Source organism: Mustela nigripes, chromosome 9 (genome assembly GCF_022355385.1).
Source record: "Mustela nigripes isolate SB6536 chromosome 9, MUSNIG.SB6536, whole genome shotgun sequence".
NCBI classification, from domain to species: domain Eukaryota; kingdom Metazoa; phylum Chordata; class Mammalia; order Carnivora; family Mustelidae; genus Mustela; species Mustela nigripes.
In genome coordinates this window covers 63089538-63115138 of record NC_081565.1, presented here as the reverse complement: position 1 = coordinate 63115138, position 25601 = coordinate 63089538, and the positions used below count along the sequence as shown (strand labels likewise).

The 25601-nt window shown below is 44.4% G+C and overlaps 2 protein-coding genes across 8 annotated transcripts in view; one reads left to right on the top strand and one right to left on the bottom strand.

The window, feature by feature from the left end:
- The window catches only part of HABP4 (hyaluronan binding protein 4), a 41794-nt gene extending 32257 nt beyond the window's left edge, over nt 1–9537 (top strand). For both annotated transcript variants that reach the window (XM_059411711.1, XM_059411712.1), the window contains exons 6-8: nt 4766–4937; nt 7722–7907; nt 9366–9537. In XM_059411711.1, the coding sequence (XP_059267694.1) occupies nt 4766–4937; nt 7722–7907; nt 9366–9422 (415 nt within the window). In that variant the 3' untranslated portion in view covers nt 9423–9537. The remainder of the gene's footprint in view (nt 1–4765; nt 4938–7721; nt 7908–9365) is intronic.
- An 8619-nt stretch (nt 9538–18156) lies between these two features.
- Nucleotides 18157–25601, bottom strand: part of CDC14B (cell division cycle 14B) — a 101046-nt gene continuing 93601 nt past the window's right edge. For 5 of the 6 annotated variants that reach the window (XM_059411705.1, XM_059411703.1, XM_059411709.1 and 2 more), the window contains one exon: nt 18157–21975. Coding sequence is in view for 4 of the 6 variants with exons in the window: in XM_059411703.1 (XP_059267686.1) it covers nt 21939–21975 (37 nt within the window). In the remaining 2 variants the exon portion in view is untranslated. Of the gene's footprint in view, nt 21976–23396; nt 23872–25601 lie in introns of those variants that run through there. The other variant, XM_059411704.1, reaches the window with a different exon arrangement.

The window sequence follows — 25601 nt, the reverse complement described above, 5'->3', positions numbered from 1 at the left end:
AGTCCCATATCGGGCTCCTTGCTCCGCAGGGAGCCTGCTTCTCCGTCTGACTCTGCCTTCCACTCTGTCTGCCTGTGCTCGCTCTCGCTTGCTCTCTCTGACAAATAAATAAAATCTTAAAAAAAAAAAAAATAGAATATGGGAGTTAGAAAACACAGTCTGAGCACTAGGGGTGCTCAGCTACTAGGTTCTTAATTGTTTCTAGGACATTTAAGTATATAGAGCTAAGAAATACACACACACACACACACACTTTTTAGATAAAAAAAATATGAGTTTATTCATTATTTCCATTTGAAATTTAAGACTACAGATTTTTAGTGAAGTTTTCTTACATTTGTTTCTTTGTTACTTCCATGCTGAAAATCCCAGTTGTCAGTAACATCACTCACTTGCTACTCACATAAGTAACAAACAACATTACCAACATTGTGTCCAATAATATGATTACTAAAAAGTTATATAGAGGGAAATGAGTAATCAAAGTAATCAAAGGGAAGTGAATAATCACTTTAGTTTCTCCAGGTGGTTATATCACCAACTTGATAAACATTAGGCTACCTTGATTAATTTTGTTTTCAAATTTTAGAGACTGAATTTTAACTTAAGTCTAATTTTATAATTATATAAAACATTGGTGTTTCCAAAGTTCAGTCTGATAAAACACTACACTTTCCAGCTAGCTTCTATCTGTTACCTTTCTCTGGCCTATATTATGATTTTTTAAAATAAAACCTATGTGTATACAGGTCTCCCCTGCTATCTGAAAGTAGGGCATTCCTTTGAAACACTTTATAGTCCAAAATGGCATAAAAAAAAGAAGTGAGTACCATTAATTTATATTAAAAGTTTTTTGAGGGGACGCCTGGGTGGCTCAGTTGGTTAAGCAGCTGCCTTCGGCTCAGGTCATGATCCCAGCATCCTGGGATCGAGTCCCATATCGGGCTCCTTGCTCGGCGGGGAGCCTGCTTCTCCCTCTGCCTCTGCCTGCCATTCTGTCTGCCTGTGCTCGCTCTCTCCCCCTCTCTCTCTCTGATAAATAAATAAAATCTTTAAAAAAAAATAAAATAAAAAAAATAAAAGTTTTTTGAGCATTCCTAGGCTCCAAAATTAACTGCTTGGGCTTTTCCAGTACTTTAGGACACATCTTGCTAACAGATGCACAGGAGAAATTGAGATAAAGCACAGATGCTCCCAGACACAGTTCAAAGCTGTCCACTTGATGCTGAGATAGACTGAGTGGAGTTCCCACGCAATGAGTTTTCTGAGGCTTCTCTCGCTGCTCAGGATACACTTTATACACTTTGTCTAACCGCATAATAAAAGCTGAATACTACTTTTTTTTGCCTTTTCTCATAAAAGCAAAAGTCCTCTTTGGATTTCTTTCAGTTTGCAGAGACTGGTGTTGAGGTGGGCTTTTGTAAAAGCTTAATGTGAACTTCTAAAAAGTGGGGGATACTTGATACATTTGTACATCTCACTATTTCTTAGGTGAATGGTAATATACGTTCCACTTTGCTCTTACATGAACATACCCAGGAGATGCTCTCCAGCAATATATAGAGATAGTCTTCTTGTTTACTATCCATAATTTTTCTACCAAATTTCTCTCTAGGTGAGTTTGGGTTGTTTCTACTGTTTTGCTATTATAGATTCTTATGCATATATATATATATTTTTTTTGATCATTTTAACAAATGCATATGCTTGTGGAACCCAAACTTGTCCATCAAGATACAGAATATTACCACTGTGCCAGAAAGTTCCCTCATGCTCCTTCAGAGGCAACCACTGCTTTGATCTTTTTTCTACCATTTGCTTGATATTTTAAAGTTACTTTATAAATATGCATGTTTTGGATGCTCTATGATTAGATTTCTCTAATAGTTTTCATGTCATTAACCTATAACCTAGTACTGTAAGTTACATTAGCCCTTCTATGAAGGTATTATATATAGATTTGATTGCCTTCCCACTCATCACCTAATTTTTTTTTCTTTTAAAGTTTATTGAGATGCGATATCCATTCTATAAAATTCAACCGTTTAAACTATACAAGTCAGTGGTTTGGGGTATATTATGTTATTAATTTTTTTAAATGGTGGTAAAACATATATAACATAGAAAACCACCATTTTAGCCATTTGTAAGTGTACAGTTTAATGGCATTAATTCCATTCACACCATGTGCAGTTGTTACCACCATCCATCTCCAGAACACTTTCATCCTCACAAATATAAACATTGTATCCATGAAATAATAAATCCCCATTCCTCCCTCCCCTTAACCTCTGGCAACCTCTATTCTTCTATATCTCTATGAATTTGCCTATTCTAGGCACCTCATATAAGTGGCATATTGTATTTGTCCTTTTGGGTCTGACTTATTTCACTTAGCCTTATGTTCTCAGGTTCATCCATGCCATGGGATGTATCAAGGCTTCATTTCTTTCTTTTACATATGTTTTCTTTTTGGTGCTAAATGCACGTAACATAAAGTTTTAAATTTTAATCAGCCATTACCATTACCATTACCATTAATCAGCCATTACCATTATCTATTTCCAGAACATTTTCATCACTCTGTACCCATTAAGCAGTCCTTCCCTGGGCTCCCTGCCTCCAGTCCCTGGGGGCTATTAGTCTGCTTTTTGTCTCTATGAATTTGCCTTTTCTGGATATCCCATATAAATGGAATTGTACATAAACTTCCTGTGCCTGGTTTATTTAGCATGAGGTCTTCAAGGTTTATTTGTGTTGTAACATGTATCAATACTTCATTTCTTCTTATAGCCAAATAATTTTCCATAGTATTAGATATACCACATTTTGTCTATTAGTCAGTTGATGGACATCCAAGCTGTTTCCACTTTGGTGATTGTGAATAATGCTGCTGTAAACAGCATTATTGAATTGCCATATGTGGCACCATTTGTATTTTCACATGGGCATATGTTGTCATTTCTCTTGGGTATACACCTAGCAGTGATATTACTAGGTCAGATGGTAACTCTAGATTACATTATTAAGGATTTGCCAGACTGTTTGTTTGTTTCCTTCCTTCCTTCCTTCCTTCCTTCCTTCAAGATTTTATTTATTTATTTGACAGTGAGAGAGGAAACACAAGCAGAGGGAGTGGGAGAGGGAGGAGCAGGCTTCCCGCTGAGCAGAGAGTGCGATGGGGGGGGGCTTGATCCCGGGACCCTGAGATCATGATCTGAGTTGAAGGCAGGCTCTTAAATAAGACTGAGCCATCCAGGTGCCCCTGCCAGGCTGTTTTCCAAAGTGGCCACACCATTTCGTATTACCAGGTTCCAAGATTCCAAGCTCTCCACATCTTCACCAGCACTTGTTAAATGCCTTTTTTTATCCTGATGATCCCACTGAATGTGGAGTGGGTATAAGTCATTGTGGTTTTTGTTTTTTTTTAAAGATTTATTTATTTATTTGACAGAGATCACAAGTAGGCAGAGAGGCAGAGAGAGAGAGGAGGAAGCAGGCTCCCTGCTGAGCAGAGAGCCTGATGTGGGGTTTGATCTCAGGTCCCTGGGATCATGACCTGAGCCGAAAGCAGAGGCTTTAACCCACTGAGCCACCCAGGCACCCCTGTCATTGTTGTTTTGATTTACATTTCCCTGATAGCTAATGATATTGAGCATCTTATTGTCTATTTTTAAATATTCTTTGGAAAAATGTCTGTTCAGAGCCTTGCCTATTTTTCAGTTGGGTTATTTCTCTTCATTGAGTTGTAAGAGTCCTTTTTGTATTCCAGACATAAGTCCGTTATCAGATATATAATTCACAAATATTTTCTACTGTTCCAGGGGTTTCCTTTTCACTTTCTTAATGGTGTCCTTTGCAGCACAAAAGTTTTCAGAAGTTTTGGTGATGTCCAGTTAATCCACTTTCTCTTTTGTTGCATATACTTCTGGTGTCACCACTGCCTAATCTAACTGAGGCCATGGATATTTATGCCTGTGTTATCTTCTAAGGGGTTTGTATGTCTAACTCTTATATTTATGTAAATGTGTGAAGTAGGGGTCCGACTTCCTTTTGCGTGTGGATATCCTGTTTTCTCAGACTCATTTGTTGAAAAGACTACTGTTTCTCCTTTGAATTATCTTTGGCACCTGCTTGAAAAAAATCAGTTTATCGTAAATGTGAGGATTTACTTCTGGGCTCTGAATTCTAGTCCATCGATCTATCAATCTGTCTTCTGTTTTCTTTTAAAATTTCATGAATCTGAAGAGGGTATTTACAAAACTATACTATGTATTTGAAACCCACTGTTTTAAAACTCTTTTCATGGTTGCCTCTATTTGTTTTAACATAACAGCTCCTCCCTTTTCTTTTGCAGTTACCTCATTTTGTGTGTAATGCCATCTGGGAAGGGACTGCAGGGAGGTGAAGTGTAATGTTAATGGGATGGTGATGTTCCCATTTTTCAAAGACAGTTTTGAAACAGGAAGTGAGGGGTGCCTGGCTGGCAAAGTTGGTGGGACATGTGGCCCCCGATCTCAGATGTGTGAGTGGGAGCCCCACATTCGGCATCGAGATTATTAAGAAAGAAAGAAAACAAGAATTACCTTCAGTTGGCAGTGATAGCATAAAATGATTAAAATAAGGAAGCTATATGGTTCAGAGATTGTCTTACCTTATGTAAATTTGAGATGCGGGATCATGAAGGTATGCTAAACTAATAGTAACAACTTTGTCTTTGAGAAAAGACGTTTTAGAGCCATCAAAAACTTCTGCTTCTTAATAGAGTTCCTGAGTTGGAGTTAGAAGAGGAAACTCAAGTTCAAGAGATGACCCTTGATGAGTGGAAAAACCTTCAAGAACAGACAAGACCAAAGCCTGAGTTTAACATCCGGAAACCTGAGTCTACTGTCCCTTCCAAAGCAGTGGTGATACACAAGTCCAAGTATAGAGATGATGTAAGCATGACATTTTCTCCTCTAGAGGTAATCGTCTAGATTACCTTTCTAGAAACCAAATGACCCTTTCCACTCCTAGGGTGAAAATGGGACATTAGTATTTGGCATTCTTTTTTTTTTTTTTAAGGTTTTATTTATTTGTCAGAGAGAGAGTGAGAGAGAACGCGCGTGTGCGCACAAGCAGGCAGAGTGGCAGGCAGAGGCAGGAGAGAAGCAGGCTCCCCGCTGAGCAAGGAGCCCCATGCGGGACTCAATCCCAGGACCCTAGGATCACAACCTGAGCCAAAGGCAGCGGCCCAACCCACTGAGCCACTCAGCTGTCCCAGCAGTTGGCATTTTAATTTCTACCTAGGAGTAATCAGATACAATATATGCCTAATTTTATCTGTATCTCTTATCTGTATTGTTTGTAAAAAGAGTAGAAACCTGACCTTTTGACACTTCATACAAAGCAGTTGCCGTGACAGTGCATTTTCTGCTCAACCCAGAACTGTGCTTTGACTGTGCAAATACTGTGTGTTAATGGCATTTCATTTTTGTCTCAAAAGAGAGGTACAGTGTTTCATGAACAATGCCATGTCAAGGGATAACTCCTGTATTTCATGATAGAGTAGTTTCAGCTCAAACTCTGCATAAGAGCATTTAATTGGGAGTGATTGATCCTCTGAAACCAGCTGCAGTTCTGTGCTCTGTGCATTGCAGCAGCTCCACCCTGTGGGCCTGACTGCTGAGACTCCAGGGAGAAGCCCCCGAGACCAGGCGGCGCGGTCAGGATCGCTCACAGCTCACGGTGTTTTTCCCTCTTTTGAGGGCCTCATTTCTCAGTTCGTGTTAGCCCTTTTTTGGAGCCTAAGCTTTGGAAAGATCTTCTGCATAGATTGTTTGGATGGTCACTGTGTCATTTAGTCACATTCCATTTATGTTCCTGAACGTAAGGGTCCCCTGCAGCATTCATTGCTGCAAGTCCAGCTAGCTGGGTTGGCTCTTTTCCAATTCACTTTTGTTCTTTTTTGTTCTGTGGCATCGTAAATAAAGCTTTGCCTCAAACAAATGTGCTGTCAGGATGGGATGTGAAATGGGTAGTTGACAGGTCAGGCGAAAACTGAAGCTGTTTGTCCTGTATCCACACCAGATTCACCCGCTGTGCCTCCAAAGAGGGGTCTGGAGCATCTGAAGCACCTGGGTTAGCTGACTCATGCAGCCTGGCCTCAGGAAAGCACGTCTTTGGTCCTTGGTAATCTTAGGGCACTGAGCCAGGAAGTGCTCTGAAAGTGACAAAAGCCCAGTCGTGGGGGTCACACATTTACTTTGTGCTGGGGACCCTAAGAAATGGAGCACTGCAGTGGTCTCTCCTGTTTGCCAAGTCCAGACCAGCAGCAGCCTGTGAACTGAGTAGGGCCTTTGCTCAGCATCCCAACGAGGTACCCCCAGAGCCTCCCCCAGAGCCCGCAGTTTTCTACAGCACATGCTGGGCGGTTAATTTGCCTCTTGCTGTTTTTTTTGTGTTTGCCTTTTTTACCAGAGTGCCAGTGCTCCTGAATTGTTCTTTCTTTCACCGTTTTAGCTTCAACAGTCCATTTACCTAAGGCGCAGCTTTGAAGGCAGTCTGAGTGTTAAACATGAAACCTGTAATGAACATGTGGCCAGAAGGGCTTGCTTGATAAGTTCAGGGAAGCTTGATTCCATTTCCTGGACGAGTTTTAGGCATGTTTAGCATTATAGCACTTTGGAGATTTCTCATCTAGGACTTTCGGCATATTTCCTGTAGATTTATATTTTACTCAAAAGGGAGAGGTTTGTTTTATCTCGTACTAGGAATTGATGCCAAATCAAATTTGGAACAAGATACATTTAATGGAGTTTCCTTTAACAAGACGCAGAATTTATTTGACCTCTTAAAATGTCATTTCTCAAAGTATTTTGACTGATAATCGTTCTTAAAAAGCAGCTTGAGGGCGCCTGGGTGGCTCAGTGGGTTAAGCCGCTGCCTTCGGCTCAGGTCGTGATCTCAGGGTCCTGGGATCGAGTCCCGCATCGGGCTCTCTGCTCAGCGGGGAGCCTGCTTCCTCCTCTCTCTCTCTGCCTACTTGTAATCTCTCTCTTTCAAATAAATAAATAAAAATCTTTATAAAAAAAAAAAAGCAGCTTGAGTTCCTTCTGCCGCATCAGTGGTGATCCTCCAATAACCGTACTCTCTTGTTTTACTAGTTCCCTATATTTTGAGTCAGAACTGTTTATTGTAAATCATGCAGTTCTTAACATATGGTATTTGTACAGTCAGCACCCACATTGAAAGGAGTTTTTCCATCAAGTTCTATTCTAGGAAGGTGATATTTCATTATTTATCAAAGTAGAATTTGTGAACAAATAAGACAGAAATTAAGACTTTTAAAAATCTTAGCCAAAATACATTTAGGTACAGACCATTCGTATCGATTGCTGTTAGGCACGTCAGATCTTACATCTTAACCTGCCAAACCGATAGAAACTTGGTCCCACTTGAATTAATAGTGACTTCAAAGATGTTTGGATGAAGACTGTGCATATGAGAACACGTGGCTGGGGAACGGGCAGATCCCCCCCTTGCTGGAACCAGAGCACCAGAGTCCCTACCTCTGCCTTGCCCTGGAGTCCAGTGCTGACAACACATGGTGGGGGCAGCAGGCACTGTCCCACCGTGATGCCATTTCAGCTCCCTGGAAGCATGGCTCTGGGACACTAAGCTGAGTGAGTGTCCATGGAGACGTGTGTGCATGTGATGCTGAGATGCTGTGACTGTTTCAGATGGTAAAGGATGACTATGAAGATGATGCCCACGTTTTCCGGAAAGCAGCCAATGACATCACATCCCAGCTGGAGATTAATTTCGGTAACCTCCCTCGTCCTGGGCGTGGAGCCAGAGGTGGCACACGGGGAGGCCGGGGAAGGATCAGAAGGGCAGAGAACTATGGACCCAGAGCAGAGGTGGTGGTGAGTGTTTGTGTTCTCAGTCCTGAATGGTCTTTTACAGCTAGTGAGAGGATGAGGATGCCCTGGGCTGTGCAGCTGGGAGGGCCATCAGGGTCTGCTGTCCATCCCTCTGTCTGGTGTGGGTCTGACATCGAGGCATTTGGAACAATGATGGTAACAGTATGGACATTGTTGGTACAGACCATTCAGTAGCCCCAGCCTCCACGGTCACCAGGGAGAACCACTGCCATGAACAGAGAAGGACAAAGGCTTGGGAACCAGTCAGATCACCTGATGGTTACTTAATATGATCTGATTGTATGGTGCTTTCAGGGCAGACAGGACCTTCTGTAAGGCTTCAGGGCCTCCTTGTGACCTCCCCAGGTTCGTCATCTCACCTCAGACCATTCTTCCCTGCTTCTCAGCCAACACCTTTACCTCTAGTTCTTCAGACAAGCATGTTCCTGACCCCACAGGGCCTTTGTACCTGATAGTCCTTCTCTTATCCCTTTGCTTGCTCACCTAGAGTCATAGACCCTCTGACCTTGCCCCCTCACAGGAGTCTTCTCTGGGCACATGTCCTTCCAGACCAGGTCAGAGTCCTTGAGCAAACAATTTTATTTTTCTTTGAAGCATTATCTTCATTTTTAACTCTATCCTAAGGGGTGTGATTATTGATCAGTGTCTGCTGTCTCTACAGTGGATGACAGAAACCATGTGTGCTTTGCTCACTATTGGTTTCCCCTGTGCCTCGCACACTTTTGAGTGTGTATTAGGCACTTCATAAACATTTCTGAACATGTGCTCTTCCAGCTCAGACCTGCCCCCAGACCCCCACCTTTCACTGTCAAGGTACTCTGTTTGGAGATCTGTATTCTCTTTGCTCCTTCACTGAGGCTTACCTCTGGAAGAACCTTCTCTTCTAGAAGCCCCTACCTGACCATGGTGTACACTCTGCCACCAGACTGCAGTGGGAGCCCCTCCTGGGGTCTGTTCACTGGACACTTGGCTGAAGTTACCACACTGTGATTTCCTCAGGGCTTCTCCCCTGACCTCAGGGGGACCCAGGGCAGCCAGGAACTGTCTCTAATCAACCTTGTATCTCCAAGTAGTAAACATTCTATATCATGTTTATTAGATGAGGGAAGTGCCTGATACTCAGGGACACTGAGTATCACTGAGTATGATACTCAGGGTCACTCAGTAAGGGTTTGTGGGAGAAAGGGAGGAAGGCGGGCACTGCTGGCCATCTTGTAGTGGGGAGAGGAATGATTCTGAGAAGGGAGAGGCACCCTTCTGTGTCCCCCACTCTGTCTTCTCTTTGTACTGGGGGCCTGCCTCTCCCCAGTGTTTGGGCCATATCCCCCATTAGCGCCTTCCCTGGATGAGAGTGGGCCTGTATTTCTAGAGGGATGTGCCCAAGTGGGAATGGGTAAAATGACTGTTGATTTCAAAACTTTTCTTTTTTTTTTTTTTTAGACACAAGATGTTGCTCCCAACCCAGATGACCCTGAGGACTTTCCTGCTCTGGCTTGAGAGAGCCCTATTTCCCTAGCAACCTAAAACAGCGTTGGTGTACCTATGAGAGACTTTTCTTGCTGTGGGGAAGAGAGTCAGACTCTAAGAACAATAGATGTTGCTTTTTCCCGTGTAGTGTGAATTTGTTGCGCTTTTTTGGCCTGGGGGCTGTGGGATAGGGATTTCTCCAGACCCAGAGCAGCAGTTCCAGTCGGGGGGTTAGTCCGGCACTTTCTCAAGAAGGTGGAGAATGGTGATTATTTTTTTATTTAAGGAATTCCAAATGAAGTTCAGAAACAGTGTTTAAAATGTATATATAGAGATTGTATTGAATCCTCCACAAAAACAGGGAGAGTAAAGATGTAAAACAGAATCTGCTGAGACTACTTCGTAAATTGTACAGAATTGGAAGGCTGTGTTCTTTAGTATTAGAGGAAATATGCATAACTTGGACCATTAACTTAAAGCAGTCACAGCCTACTTTTCAGAGACGGAGGAATTAAAATACAACTGTATTTACTGGTTACTTGTAAATGTTACACTCTCCTGGTATTTTTTGAGTTCTGGTTTTCATTTAATAATATTAAGCAGCTAGTGTATATATAGCCACTGGCCACCACTCTGTGACAGAGAATTAGGAAAAGTATTGTTTTTTTTAATGGTGATTTAACTACCTCGTGGTTTCCGTGTGTATGTACACACACATACACACATGCTTAGTATAAATGTGCATATTTAGGGTTCGGGTGGTTTTTAGGATGAGTATTAAGCATATGATTTTTAAAATCATGTTATTTAACCCATCAATCAAGTGAAAGGGGTCCAGGCAAAAGAGTATTGCAACTTAACACCATACCCTTTTCTCCCTCAAAACTAGTATCTGAATACAGTGCCCATGTACAGATGCCCTCAGTCCTTGTCCCAGCAAGACTTGTAAATAACTAGTATTTATTGAACACCATGTGCGGTTTTTCTCACTCAGCCCTTACACCAGTTGGAGTTCCTATTTCTTGCCTGTGGTGAATGTTTGGGGTTAGGGGCCACCTCTGAGTTTCAGCCATTCCCAAAGTCCTGCCCTGCCCAGCAGAGCAAGCCCTGCAGGAGCCACACTTGGTCGTGCGCCTGGGGTGGGAACTGGGGCTGAGGCAGCTCTAACAGCTGTGGGCAGCTGGGGTGATGCTCTCCCCTTGTACCGCAGACACTCAAGATAACATTTGCCTGTTGTCACCAGTTAACATGCTTGTGTTGGAATCTGAACTTGGTCCCAGGATCTGTGCTTTCCCCTCGCTTTGCTATGCTGTTTAAGATGGCTCTGAACTTGAACCCAAGTGTAAATAAAGGTTGGTATTCCCTCCTAACTGTGTATAGAAAGCTGAATCCTTTTGGTCACTCCCAGGTCAAGAGAAAAGAATGTGGAAAAAGACCCAGTAGAAGGAATCGGCTGAACCTCCTGCCCCAACCATGTGATGACTGCTTAAGGACCTTTGCTGTGGGTGAATGACTACTCTTGGTTTCATTATTAAATTAATATCTGAGTACTAAGATCTATTAACTGTTTTATTCCATTGCCATGGGAAGGACACAAGTGGGACTGCCCTGATCTAAGTCAAGTCTCTGGAGAGTGAATGTCAGCTTTAGCTACAGTGATCAGCTGGGACAGCGTGAGGCTGTGCCATTCCTTGGCAGGCTTAATGCCGTCACATGAAGTCATCCTGCCTGCCTTGGCTTTGAAGATTGGCAAAACGGAGATCCCTTTCAAGAAAATTCTCATGTTATAAATAATGCCTGAAAAGCCTGTAGTACTAGATTTAATACTGTATTTGCAAACACCGCATCCTTCCCAGGCATACTGACATTCCCTACCAGGGAGCAGTCTTGGGTCCTGTAGTTGGAAATAGTTTTGGGGACAGGGTACAGTTTCTGAGCCTGTAGAAGACTGCTCAGTGGGGCAGGTGGATGGCGGGTTTTAGTCATGTGGTTGTCCAAAGTGCCCCAGAGAAGAGTGGGCAGAAGCAAAGAGCAGGGGAAATCCCTAACACTGCAGGGAAAAATAAAAGGTAGGCAGGGCTGTGTTCAGACATATAAACAAGGGAAGGCCTTCCTGGTCAAAGTTCCCCTACAACTCTCCTTTGAGGTGCTCGGGTGTAGACATATCATGAGGCAGGTCACGTTTCTAGCTAGTAACAACCCAGCAAGTTAACCCCACAAAAGGAAAGCCAGGCTCCAAGACTCTTGGAAGGCAGGGGTCAAGTATGTTTGAACTCCAGAGTCAGGTGTGCCAGCCCCAAGCCCAACTTGAAGGAGCTCACAGTTGGATCCCAGGCAGCCAGACAGCAGCTGAAGATGGGCTGGGGGAGTAGGCCCAGGGCCTGGAGCTGGGAGAGCTTCACAGTGATGTGACCCTTGAAGGGAGGGGGTCCGGTACCCAGCCTTGATGGGGTGAAAACCCAAGGTGGTGCTCTGACAAGGTCTGGGGGAGGAGGCAGACTCACTAGAGGCTGCCGGGCTGGGAATTGCCTTAGGAAGTTCAAAATCATGCACTGGATGGTTAAATAAAGAAGCAGTAGATTTTCAGCCTGGTGCTGATAAGCATTTGTTTTCATTCCATGTGACGCAGGCCCCTCCGGAGCCCAGGAGGCCGCAAGGGGGTCACTAGTTCAGGACTTCTCTCTCTCCACTAGCTCCTCCAGGCCATTGTGTTTCTTCCGGAACCATACCCTGTGGTGTTGGAAAGTCCTATGGAGCTTTTGGACCTGGGTCTCAGAAGCAGGGAAAGATTAGCCCTCAAAAACAGGAACTGACCTCTCCTGAGCTGTTCAGGAAAGAGCCACGCTGCCAACAGCAGGCGGGGTTGCCCTCCCCCTCAACATGGTGTTACCCAGCTGGATAAGACCATGAGAGACGATCTGCCCATTTCCTTTCACTGCCCCCATCTCTCCCTCAGCCTCTACGAGGGTATGGTCTGTGGAAACAACCACCAGGGATCCGCCCTTCTCTCTGGATCGTCCAGCACTGGCCTGGAATCAGGCCCTTTGGCGGCCGGCGGCCGGCACCACTGCCCGCGACACGGCCCACGTGTGTGCGGCTTCACCTGGCTCCATCCCAGAGGGGTCTGTATTTATGTGGTAAAGGGAATGAGGAAGGAAAAAAAGGTATTTTAAAAACATCTTTATTGTGGGGGCACCTGGCTGGCTCAGTCAGTATAGTGTGTGACTTGATCTTGAGGTTGTGAATTTGAGACCCATGTTGGGTTTGGAGAATACTTAAAACTAAAATCTTAGGGAAAAAGGTCTTTATTGTAAAATACTATGGATAAAAGCTCAAAACTTCCTTATAAGCACCACCTAAGAAACAGATTTTCCCAGGAGTCTGTCCATGTGCCTCTGCCAATCACAGCCTCCCCTCCCTCAGAAATGAGCCACTACCCTGACTTAGTCCCAAGGGTCACGCCAACATTAAGGCTTTGTGCTTGGGAGTTTTATACATCTGCAGGATCCCCCTCCCGCCCTGTTGCAGAGCCCCCCTAAGGAAACAGGGTGCCTGAGCAGCTGCTGTGTGCGGTCTTACAGTTGTCTCGTATTTCCCAGGCAGGGAACAGGGGAAGCACGTGTGTCTTCTCAGTTCCTAACAACTGCCTGGGCAAGCATGAGATGAGATGAGGCAGAAACAGGATTCACTCCTCAAGCCTAGTGTTCCTTCCACACTCCTGAAATTTCCACTTCAGTAACTAGTCTCTAGGGTAAAGCTGGTAGGAGGACAGGGACAGGCCAGAGGACAGGTTCCTCGGCAGGAGATCAATGCAGCCCCACCATGTGCTGTTTGAGGCCGTGTTCAGCCCCTCCCCCGGGACCTCCACGACTGCACACAGTGGCCTAAGTGAGTCCCGCCTGACATTCTCCTGAAAACACGATGGGATTAGAAGTGTTCCAGGAACGCTTTATCAGTTCTCCTGCTCAGGTGAAGATGGCAAGATTTGAGAGGCCACAAGATTAGGTTCAAGGTCACCAGTGAGGCACTGGAGGAAATGAACAGAAGCTTGGCTCTCCCAGGGGCCTCATGGAACCTAAAGGGCCCAATGGCTCCTGAGACCTCTGATGGGCTCAGGCTGCTTCTGCCCATCTCCCAGTGCTCCAGAAAGCCTTTCCCTCGGCCACAAGGTTTCCTGTGACTCAGGGTGATGCTGGAATTTCCCCAGCCAAGCCACAATGCCTTCTAAGCCTTGTGACTTTGCAAAAACGTGGCCCCATTTCAGAGGGCCGACTTGGGAGCACAAAGTCATCTGGAAGTGGGAATGCCGGTCATGTGAGACTGGAGTGGTGTCAAGGTGCACATAAGTCTCTCCAGAGCTCCCATGGTTCTCTAACGCTCTCAGTGAGGTAAGAACCTTCCTCGAGAACAGCCATCCCACCAGGGCCACTGAGAACAGCCCCCAAGTGTGTGCTGTCCAACCCGGGGGGAGCTCGCCCCCACCAATGACACACCTACACAACTGCGTCAGTGGCCCTGGTCTGCACTTATCCTGTCTAGACGCTGGCAGCATCCGGGCCACTGGCAGGAAAACTCAAGTACCTGAGGTAAGGCCTATGTTGTCAGCAATGCAAAGTGGTCAGCCCCCATGTACTGCGAGGTGTGGCAAAGAGAGCTGGGAGTGAGCGGGCTGCAGGAGCAGCCTTCAGGAAGAGGGAAAGCAGGCTGGGTAGAAGGGAAGGAGCAGAAACGTGGAGGCCACTCAGCCTAGTGAGGGAAGTGGCGGCCAGGACCTGTGAACAGGGTGGAAAGATACCCCCACACCCACCACCCCCTCGGGGACTTCCAGCAAGGATCTATTGATGCCCGGGGTGAGACCTTGGAAGGACTGGTGCACCTGTACGAGAAGCACTCCTGGAGCCAGAGGGTGCCCAGCCAGGGAGGCCATACGAGGCCTATATATGAACTCAAAAATTCTGTGGTAATTTTTCTTGAGGGGGACAGACCGGCTTCCAGCAGGTAAGTCACTGGGGCCCCTGATGTAAGAAAGTTCCAAGAAACACTATTTACTGGGGGCTTGGGATTGACCTGGCCCCACAGGGGCGTCAGCCTGGTCCCTTCCCATCCCAGGCACCTTTCCAGGTTACGTACTGGTAGGCCCAGATCTAGCCTCGGCCTGAAACCTTGAGGCCCTGTGGAGGAAGAGGACACACACTCTTGCCAAGGCTGAGGGACGTGCTTGAAGGAACAGGCTTAAACCGCACCTGGAGAGAATTTCCGCTGGTGAGCACTGTGCTGTCCAGGAGAGAGCCTCTTGGGAGCTCTAGTCCTCACGGATCCCAAGCCAGATTAAAAGCCGGTCTAGAAAGTTTACAGCTCGAGACAGCCAACTATCACTGGAAAAGGGAGGAGATGGACAGAACTGTATTTATGACACCAGAACCTGTCTTACGGGGGTCAATGGGTGTGGCAAGGGCTAGTTTAATACGCCAGCTAGAGGAGAGACTCCCCAGCACATGCCCTCAACTCTTTGGTTCACTGCAAGGCAAACTGGGCTTGGCCAGAGCAGAACCACCCTGATCAAGGGGTCCCAGGCAGTGATCAAGGCCCTGCTCTGTCCTGTCCTAAGAGCCTGCCAGCCACTGGCCTGCCTGCACTGCTCCTGTGAGGCATCCAGCTTGGTCACAACAGTCCCCTTGCTCTCAGGAATGGAGACAACCTCTCAGTGGCGGCCACACGACGGGATAAGCCAGGGCCAGGCAGGAAGGCAGTTCACTCACGGTCTCAAGGCCCCCCCAGTCTCACAAATCCTCATGAACCCCATTCCTGAGGACTGAGCACCCTGGCACTTTCTCACCAAGTGAAACCTTTCCTCCAGCCCCTTCTTTTGCCCACTGGGGCTTGGGCCAGAGCAGAACAGGGCGACAACATTCACTTCTAAAAGGTCCTAAGAGCAGCCATTCCTGTTTCCATGACACTGCCCAGGGAAGCTGTTCCTGACTGGGGCGGCGGGGGGGAAGGGGGGGAGCATCGCTTCCTGAAGATGGCTGAAAATGTGCGGGGGTATCTGGCTTACATAGTGGCTGGGACTATGACTGGCATTTTGTGGGTGGGGATGCCAGACTGACTGCATTCTCCGGAGAGTCCTACGCAAGAAGTGTCCCGCCTATAAAGTCTTCTTGTTTTACATGAAGAAACACACCCATGAGAAGAAACCATTGTCTTTCTCCAATTAAAAGAATGCACAAACCATACTACCTCCTCCACTCTTTTCCCACTGAAAGCCTCTCCCTGTTTAAAAATAGGACACAGGGCCAGTGTCAGAATCCCAGGGGCATGGGCCGGTCCCTGGTGATGGCCAGCGGATGTGGGGTCCGGTCCTGTCAGGTGAGAGGCCGCCTTACCTGGGCATTTCGGTGTGGATGGAGCACCTGTCATCCAGGAGCATGTCAAAGCCATGCAGACTTGCTAGCAAAGAGATGAGACACAGTTAGACAAGGCCAGGCTGCAGGGGAGGCTCTGCATTCCTATATGGCTGGGCCAGCACCCCCAGTGAAGAGGCAAGAGGTGTCTGGGGTGGCCCGCAGAAGGGTTTGCCTGGAGTCCATGTGTTCCCCCCTGCTCAAAGAAGTGAGAAAAGTAGTGAGGCTGTGATAGGTACACACTGTGCCAACCACTTGGAAGACAAAAGGCCCCGAATCCCAGTAAAGGGGCAGTTAAAGTTTGGACCCGAAAGAGCGGGGAGTAATGGTGACCGGTGACCTACAGCACTGAGGCCAGTGTCCTGCTCTTTCCTTAGTGACCTCAGCAGGGCCCTGCCAGCTGCTGCTAAAGGAGGGAATAGAGGGGTCTCTCCACTGCCCCAGATCTTTGGGAGAGCCATTTGTTCTTTTTTAAAAAACACAATATATATATGGCTCTTGGTATGTGCCAGGCACTTGTTCTAATTAACAAATACCAACTCATTTAATCCTCATACAACCGAAGCAAAGGTTTGCACCCAGCCTGGGTCCAGAATTTACGCTCTGAACAATTATACCAAGCTGCTTTCTGACAGAATGTACACGAAAGCTTTAAATCACTGCACATTCTCGACCCAGTAGAAATGCCTTTGGTCAGAATTTATTCTAAGGAAATAAGCACCACCACCCAGGAAGAACCCACAGACAACGTGTACAGGGCCCTGCACTAGTGCTGCTGGCAACCCCCGTGGGCAACAATGGGGAGACGGACTGCTGACGTGGGGTGCTCCACGTCATGTTCATGGGGAACTCCACCCCTGAACTCTAGTTCCGCCTTCCCAAGCCCCAGCACCACACTCAGACATGTGGGGGATGGGAAAGAAACAGTCAATGGGTGGGACGCTCGGTGCTTGGCACTACGACCTGTGATAGGCACCAAAAATACCAGCTATGGAGCGCTCAAAATCAGTCTTTCGTTACCTAAGTATCTAAAGAAAATCACCTTAAATGTATGAAAAAAATTAATTTATTGAAAGCTTTGTGCCAGTACTGTTTTGCTTTGCATAGATTATCTCATTTAATTCTCATCCTGATGAAGACAGGAACTGCTTTTCTTCCCATTTTACTTAACAGAAGGGGTTTAGCAGGTCACCAGTGTTGCCAACAACAGAGAGCAAGAATCTACAGGAATAGGGTCTCCGGGGCTCATCACCACACTGCACGGCCCTGGAAGATGGGACTTGGGGTTTTACCGCAAATCTTACAAGAGCCAAGCCAGCCCCCTTCACAGCACTTCCATACTTCATGCAGTTTGACCCTTGACTATCACCGGAGCTCTGACTGGTCAGCAGGAGGGCGTGTGACCTAGTGTGGGCCTCAGGGCCAACCGCAGAGGGCAGGCAGATGCTGCGGGCTTTCAACAGAGGACAGAGCCCGCGAATCACACTCCGGGGGTAGCGGTGCCTGGTGGAAGTTTGGATGTGGGGAGAAGGCAAGTCCCTGTGGTCTGTACTTTGAAATCTGTATCCTGGCATGAATCAAAGCTGAGTTCTTTTGGGAACAGGACAGCACTCCTAACAGAACAAGCTCCTCCGTTCCTGACACATCCTGTGCATGATGGTGCGGGCATGAGGTCCTTGGGGTTCGGGCCAGCAAGAGGCCATCAGAGGGGAGGCAGGAAGAGGGCTTTGGGATGGCATCCATGCTTGGACATCAGAATGTGGGCACCTTGGCGCTAGTCCTGCCCCTCGCTTAGCTCTTTAATCCTGACCTCGGCAGGTCATGAGAGGGGAATATAGTCTACAATCCATGAGACTCGAAGGGCCTGATTTTTGTGTCTTATCCTCAGTAATTCCTCCAATCAAACCTTTGCATTCCTTGAGTTAGTGCTGGGTATATCTAGAAGGAATTCATAACAGGAGCCCCTCACTATCTTGTCTTAAGGAAGGGGCATCCCCCAAGATCTTACTGAAGCATTAACCCCTAATGATTCAGAATGTGACCGCACTTGGAGACGGGTTTTTAAAGAGGTAATTAGTTAAAATGAGCCCATTAGGATGGACCTTATTGCAATCTGACTGGTATCATAAGAAAAGGAGAGGACAGACAGAAGGACACCAGGAACTGGAGTGTACAGAGAAAAGCCCAAGGATGGAAACCTACCAACACGCTGAGCTCGGACTTCCAGCCACAGAACTGGAAGAAAATAAACTGGTTCAGCTGCCCAGTCTTGCGAACTGATACAGAAGGTTATATCCACTTCATACTTCAACCACTCCCTACCATGATTTCGAATGGCAAGTGAATACAATAAACCAAAAGGCTGTTTGGTTAATACTTTTAATTATATGATTATAATGATACAATTTTCACTATTCAATGTTTTGTATAAAACCAGTTACAATACACAAGATTTTCAAACTTGACAATACGTACCAAACTACATAGATATGCAAAGTTTACAGGCCATTATGAAGCTTTATCTTAAAAATACCTTCAGGAAAATAAACATTCATTCAACCAGCTCTCTTGGCTTTATAAAATATGATTAGAAATATACATTTTAATAAAAAAATCAGGACAATGATTGATCAAATACTGATTAATCAGTTACATTTTAAAACTTTTAATAATCTGTACATGAGTGCAGGTTGGATAAAAGTCTGCAAGTTATTAATATAAAACTGCAGTACTATAATCAGATGAACTTACCTGCTGCTGACAGTTAATTCTACTGGGCAATTAAGGAGGTAATTTCCTACACAGTATAGGTGAATTGTCCAGTCTTTTGGACATATCTGTAGTTTTTCCACTTAGCAACAAGAGGAATACTCAGATTGAGGAGAAATGGAGGAGCAGCAGCTAGCCTGACCAGGACAGTTTTTCGCAGGAGAGAACTATTAAAGAATTAAAACAGTTTTTTAAAGTCGTTTTTGATGAGCACTGCTTTCCAAAATGCAAGAATTACTTGTAAAAATGTATGAAGAGAAACAGTTAAGCTAATTTTAGAACAAACATCAAAAGAGCGCATTGCTCATTTGTCATGAATGGTGGTGACTGAAGCAAAGGAAAGCCTCCAGAAGCTCTTGGCACAACACCACCCAAAGCGCCTGATGGTCCGCAGGGTGTACCGAACCGGCCATCAGGCTCCAAGGGCAAGCACATTTGCCTCGTGAGAACACTTGGGAATTCCTCTTTAAAAATGTGTGGCCCAAGAAAAGAGGTAGAAATCACCCCCGTGAGAGGGGAGGAGGGAAGAGAAGGAAGTGGGTGGGTGACAGGCTAATGGGGCCAAGTTTAGAACAGAAGAACGCTGGAGATGAGAAGAGCAGCATGCCACCCAGAAGCGGCTACTGGGACAAGGAAGGCTACTTGTTTTAGTGAGGCACAGCTCAGGATTTACCCCTCTTCATAGACAGCTAAGAGAGATTTCTAGTTTTTCTTTAGCATTACAAAAGAGAAGTCTGTCTATACTTTCTAGATACCCGGTTTTGCAGACGCCCTTCCTTTGGACTGTCTCTGACTTTGGACAGGAGTCCCCCAAAAGCTTCAAGAACACCTAAAAATATTCATTTCTAATTTTAATCCCAGTGGAAACTATCTCGGTGTCCTTTCAAAGCTATTTAAGGCTTCAAGTTTGAAGAAATCTCTCCATCTGACATGCCCTACTTCATATTCCATAGCAACAGGGTCTTTCTTATGACAAGGGAGTTAGAATCTCGGAAGATTCTGGGGTGCTGAAGTTTCCGTTAGGGGAAAAAAAGAATCCACTCTTATTCATAGCAGAAAGAACTTTCCATCAGTCAGACCCAGACACTTCCTGGATTCTACATACACCCCCAGTAAGTTTACTGGTGTGCTGTGAAGTCGCCCTGAAGCACTATTACAACTCCCCAGTGCGTTCTACGGAATGCTTCTTTATCAAATCACTAGTTTCCCATGACTCATTTTAGTGGGCCTGTTAAACACAAAAAGATTTTTTAGAAAGAGCCACAGTGATAGCAATTCTAGCTGGAAACTTGAGCAGCCAACACAAAAAGGCAATTTGTAAAATAAAAAAGTACTGTGGTTAATGCTGAAGCCCAGATTTTTCACTCTTGGCCAAGACACCAAATGGCTTATTCACTATGAGGGAGACAGCACATGTAACTTTTTCTGATGTAGTAAAAAGCCAAACTGGGGACAGTTGAGATGGAAGTTTGATTTTCATAACTACCTGGATTATTTATGCAGGAGAGATGGCCTTTAAAATTGTCAAGGGAAGAATTGCCCTGAGAATCCAATGTTTTATGCAAGGGCACAGTCTGAATACTTAGTATTATCTCCGAGACAGCAAATAGAATGTTTCTCCTCCCACCCAGAGCTTAGCAAAGAGGGGTCTTCCCATCCAGTAAGTGGGTCTTTGTGTCTCTTCACTTCCAGGGACAGAAAGCCACCTTTTTTTTTTCCTGAGATCTAGTCCCCAGTGTTCAAAAGCCAGCATGACCCATCCCCTGACGGGGAAAGGCCACTTGTCTGACCAAGACAGTGGCACCTGCCATCTCCCCTCAAAGCCAGTCAACCTTCTAATTTACTCCAAGAGAGTAAATATCAAAATGGAGCCATGGTCTTCCAGTAACTTTTTGCATTAACAGACTTGAATCTGTTTATTCCAACCACTTCTTACCACTCTAAGTTTTGTTAAAAAGGCAGCTTTTTAAAATGGAATTGCCTGCTCACCTGGTTCATTCATCTTGTAATGTGAAAGCATTTGCCTTCTCTAGCCTTTCCATATTGTATCCCCTGTTTTCCAAACCAGGACAGGCAAAAATTGGTTAACAATAACTAAAGCCATTCACTTTTTATTATGGAGGTAACCAAAGTGACTGCAAAATATTCTTGTATTTTGGGCCCCATTTTTTTGTTTTACCAGCAAATAAATTATTTTTGTGATTGCTTTGTATCACAGATCTGCTGTGTTTTGTAGGGGGGGGCGAAGGCACTCTGCAAAGAGTTAGTTGTATTCCCTAACCAAAGGCAACAGTGAGTCTCTTATTTACAAACAACGGAAATCCAGATATGAATAACTGTTACTGAAATCAAAGGGTATGTGAATGGCCTTAGGCAGATCACACACACAAAAAAGAAATCCACAATGCTACAAAGAAAGACCCTAATAAAGCAGTACCTTTTTTTTTTTTTTTTCTTTTAAGCCACCATTATTTGGGATGGCTGTTTCCAAGGGAAAACACCAACAGTGCTGTTTTTTTGTTTTTGTTTTCAAATCATGTGTGGAAGGAAATATGATTTTAGTTTGTAGGACTGAGCAACCAAACAGTGGGCAGCCTTGGCATTCTCCAGTTCCTCAACAACACATAGAGGAATGACTTACAACAATCTTCCAACTCTGAAGCCAGTTTCCCCTCCCGAGTCTTCCTAGAGCTACGGCTCACATTCTCTTACCAGTTTAGGTTGCCAAAGTACCACTTTTTATCACAACATCCAACAGTGTTCAAACAGGGTTTTCACAGGTTCTTGTTAATAAAGCACTCTTTGGTGGAAGACAAGCAGTTTGGGTACTTAACAGAGTTACCATTACAACCACGTTACAAATGTTGAACTGAAGATGGTTAAACGAAACGGTATCAAATTACAGAGAGAATCATTTCAGTAACGCCTGTTTTCTCTTTACAAATTTTGACACAGGATGAACAGAAAATAAATACATAAAAAACCTCCATCAGATCCTCACTTCTTCTGAAGGCCAGCAGCTAAAATGATTGCCATCACAGGGACACACGTGCACCACACAAACTGGTCAGCTCTCCTGACAGCAGAGGGCTTTTGATATTTACACCTGAGACTAAATTTACAACAGCTTTTTTGTCATTAAACTCCAGACATTTCTATAAAAGGTGAGCTGGGCCTTCTTCAAGTCACTGCTTGTGCCCAAACTCATGTAGTTATTTAAACTCCAGTGGACATTGTCTTCCTTGAATAAACTTCTTAGGTGGAAAGCAGCTAAGGCTTTTTGCAATTTTGTTTTGTTTCCAAATAAATTGTGCTAAGTCCTGCTGTAGTTCTCTGTTCCTAGAGTCTTCCTTCAGTTCTGGTCACAGGTTTTTACTTAACGCAAGACTGTTTTAGTCCTTGAAATGGAGGGACTACAGGGGGAGAAAAAAAAGGATTTTACCATGAAGGTTTCCAAGTGTCCCGTATGTAGTTACCAAAAGACAAGGAAGGCAACATAATAAAAGTAGTGACATGCTAAAAAGTATACACTTTGTATAATTTTTTTAATGACAAGTATTTTGGAAAAGACAGTACAGTACCAACCATAAAGTAAAGACAAACGGGAGAGAAAGGCAGAGCAGAAAAAGGTTCAGTTCTGCAAAAAAATAAAAAATAAAAATAAAAATAAAGAAAACAGGAAGGGTGGGCAGAAGCAGCAGAGCAATGCGAGTACCATAATGCCATTAAGGGCATTTGTTGCAAAGCATTCCTTTTCCTTCCTTCCCTCTGAGGAACCAGGCTGTGGGAAAGGTGGAAAGAATGAAAAGATAAAGAAGTGTTACTTGATTATCTCCAAAGTCAGAATTCGGTCACAGAAAAAGCTCTGGCCCCTCAAGCAGTTTCCAGTGGAGCTTGGGCCTACTGCCAGCTGGGCACCACCCTCCCCCCCAGGAAAAGCCATCCCGCCTTTGGAAACTGACCTGGACTGTCACCCCACCTCCCTTCTATCCTCCCCAATTTATTCTGTCAACTTTGAACTCAACAGCAACTTTCAGAGAAGAAACTAAGCAATGGGTTGAGTCAGAGAAGCCAGTTCTCATCTGGAGGTGCCCTCACTGGGTGCTGATGGCGCTCTAGGAGAGTAGCTTGTCTGAATCCATCACTTAGTCTCTGGAGACCCCAATGGAACACTGCGTTTCTATAAGGGTCCAGGTCAACTGGTGCACCCAAGTGGAGAAATGTCTGGAATTTCAAAGGGGAATCAGTATCTTAGAAGATCAGAGGAAACCGACATTTTTTAAAAAGGATATTTAGCAACAACATTCTGGTGCTTCTATGTAGATGCACTTTCAGAGATAAAGACTGTAACAGAAAGACAGGAGCCCAGAATTGGTGGAATGGACACTGAGACTGTAAGAGACAAGAAGCAGTGGCAGGCATGATGATGATAAAAGTCACAAATGAGCAGACCTCAAAAGCCCAAGAAGTCCTGAATGTGGTACTCCCAACAGTAAAGCTCCTGGATACACTGACGTTTTTAGAGGCCAAGGAAGGCACCCTGAGCATTTATCTTCCCCCATGATATGGATAATTAGCTGCAAAATACCTCAAAAGCTAGGAACATTAGGTTGGTTTGACAGGTGGAACAGAAAGTGATGATTCCCAATGACATAACTTGGAAAAAAAAAAAAAAAAATCACTTGTCCATGACCATTTTCTCAGAAAATGAAGGAAAGAAAAAAAGGACTCCTCCAAGGAAATAGCACATGCTTATAGAAACATGCACTTGATGGTACATATGTTGGGTCAAGACATGAACTGAACTGAATTGTACCCCATGAGGTGACTGCAGGTCCTCAATCAGAGGCACAATGATGGAACTTTCAAGACTCTGAGAGAGCTCCTCCGAAAGAACGAACACTGGAAAGCAGGTCAATTCTCCAATGGATTTAGTAATTCTTAAAAGAGAAACAGCAGAATGATTTATAGCTCTAACAGCAACTGGGAGAGGTGGAAGCCCATTAATTTACTTCTTTCAGTAACTGCACGCTGGGCCACAGCAGAGGCTCAGGAGGCTCAGATGAGGCTTGTGTTCAATGGGTACGAGAGGGAATGAGCATCTGCCAGGAGAGAAACATGGGGGCACTTCTTCCCCACAGCAAAGATTTATGACACCACCTAGTTTTTCAGCCTCCAAATAATCGCTCTTTTAATGTGTTTGTGGAAAAGTTGTCCCAAGTCGTACAGCCTCTCAGTAAACTGCCAAAAATCGAAAGAGCCAAATCAGTGGAAAGTGTGCTTAGGTAAGGTCTTCATCCCGGAAGCCTCTAGGAAGGGAACAGAACATGGGCATGAAAGGTCAAGTTCCAATGGCAGGACAGATAGGACGAGGACGATCATGTGTGAACACCAACCTGCAAAGAGAAGGCTTCCGAGGTGGGGTAACAGCACACAGGTAATGCTGGTGCCTTGGAGGTATTTATTTTATACTGAAAGGTATACTACGTTCATTTCCTTGTATTGCTGTCTAGCAAAGTTTTCAATTCAATACTTTACTCAACAATCTTATAGTGCTTTGTCCTGAATCAGACTATGCACAAATGTGTCAATTCCCTCATTACTTTTCAATGAAAAATAAATACTATTCAGTAGGATAAAAGCTGCAGGCTACAGCTTGGCTATATCAACTCTATTTCCTAGAACCAGGAAATGGAACCTGTACATAATGTATTTGCCTTCATTTCATGAGCTGTAGGTGGCTCACAGTTAAGGTGATTTGAACACAGGTCAAAGACCCAAAAGAGGCGAAGGAGACCCTGCATGAAGGGAGGTGGGAAACATACTCAAAACCCAATTCTCTCTCATTGGTTTATTTCTTCATCCTTCCTAGAATTTCTGAAAGTCCACTCTGAGAATTTAGAATAAGCCTTTTGGCTTTTGGCACTATCCCAAATGCCTGGAAACTGCTTTGGGTCATTTCAAAATTCAGTCAAGTATATTCAGTCTGAACTCTACTTTCAACCCCTCAAAGCATCTGGTGCACGGACCTCAGGCAGATGCTCACTGCAATCAGGAACCACCTCTGCTGAGAAACACAAGTTTAGATCACTAGACAAGACCTAGATGGAAAAACTGCCGCAGGGCCACACCCCTCAGAGGAACACGGTGTGACTGGGTATGCGTGGTCCCGGTTCCTGGACTCTATTCCTCTGTAGCCTGAAGAGCACAATCCAGAAAAGCAGAAAGTAGAATTAAATGTGCAAGACACATTCAACTGTAATGGAAGCCTGAGTAATTATACCTAAAAAAAAAAGTTCATTCAAAACATGTCTAACTTGTCCCGACTACAGGCTTTTTATTTGAATTTTTAATAGTTTAAGTCACCTAAAATGTCAAAATTAAAATGCTCCCATTTCCCCCTACTTATTGTAAAAAATTTGGAGAAAAAGAAAATGATAAAAAAGTAGAACTCCCTAACTGTCCTACCAGCTAGAAGAACTGTTAATAATACAGCATATTTTCCATTACATTATTTCCATACATGCATAGAAATGTATGTATATATAAATATTTAAATATATGTATAATATAAAGTTACATATACATAAATATATGTATAAGCATATACATATATTTATAGATGTATACATTTCTATACATAAAGTATATTGTACTTTTACAAAACTAGAGTAATATTTCATAATTTTTATGCATAGCTCTTTTCACTTATTGCTTCATGAGCATTTATCCAGGCCATTAAGTTTTCTTTAAAAACATGACTCTTGATTCACTTGGCATAATTCAACAATCTTCAGCCCATCTCCTCTTCCTCACTATTATAAATACCATATTGGTATTATGTTATAATGTACCTAAATCTTTGACTTTCTGTCAGTATTTCTCTAATATTCTTTTCAAATGGAATTAAAGAATAAAAAATTTATGAATATTTGATACCTTTCAATGAAAAATTCAAAATCCCCAAATTATGAGTTGGTGTCTTCAACTACTTGAACTAAGGCCCCATCACATTCTTGTGTAAGTAAACATATGTAGT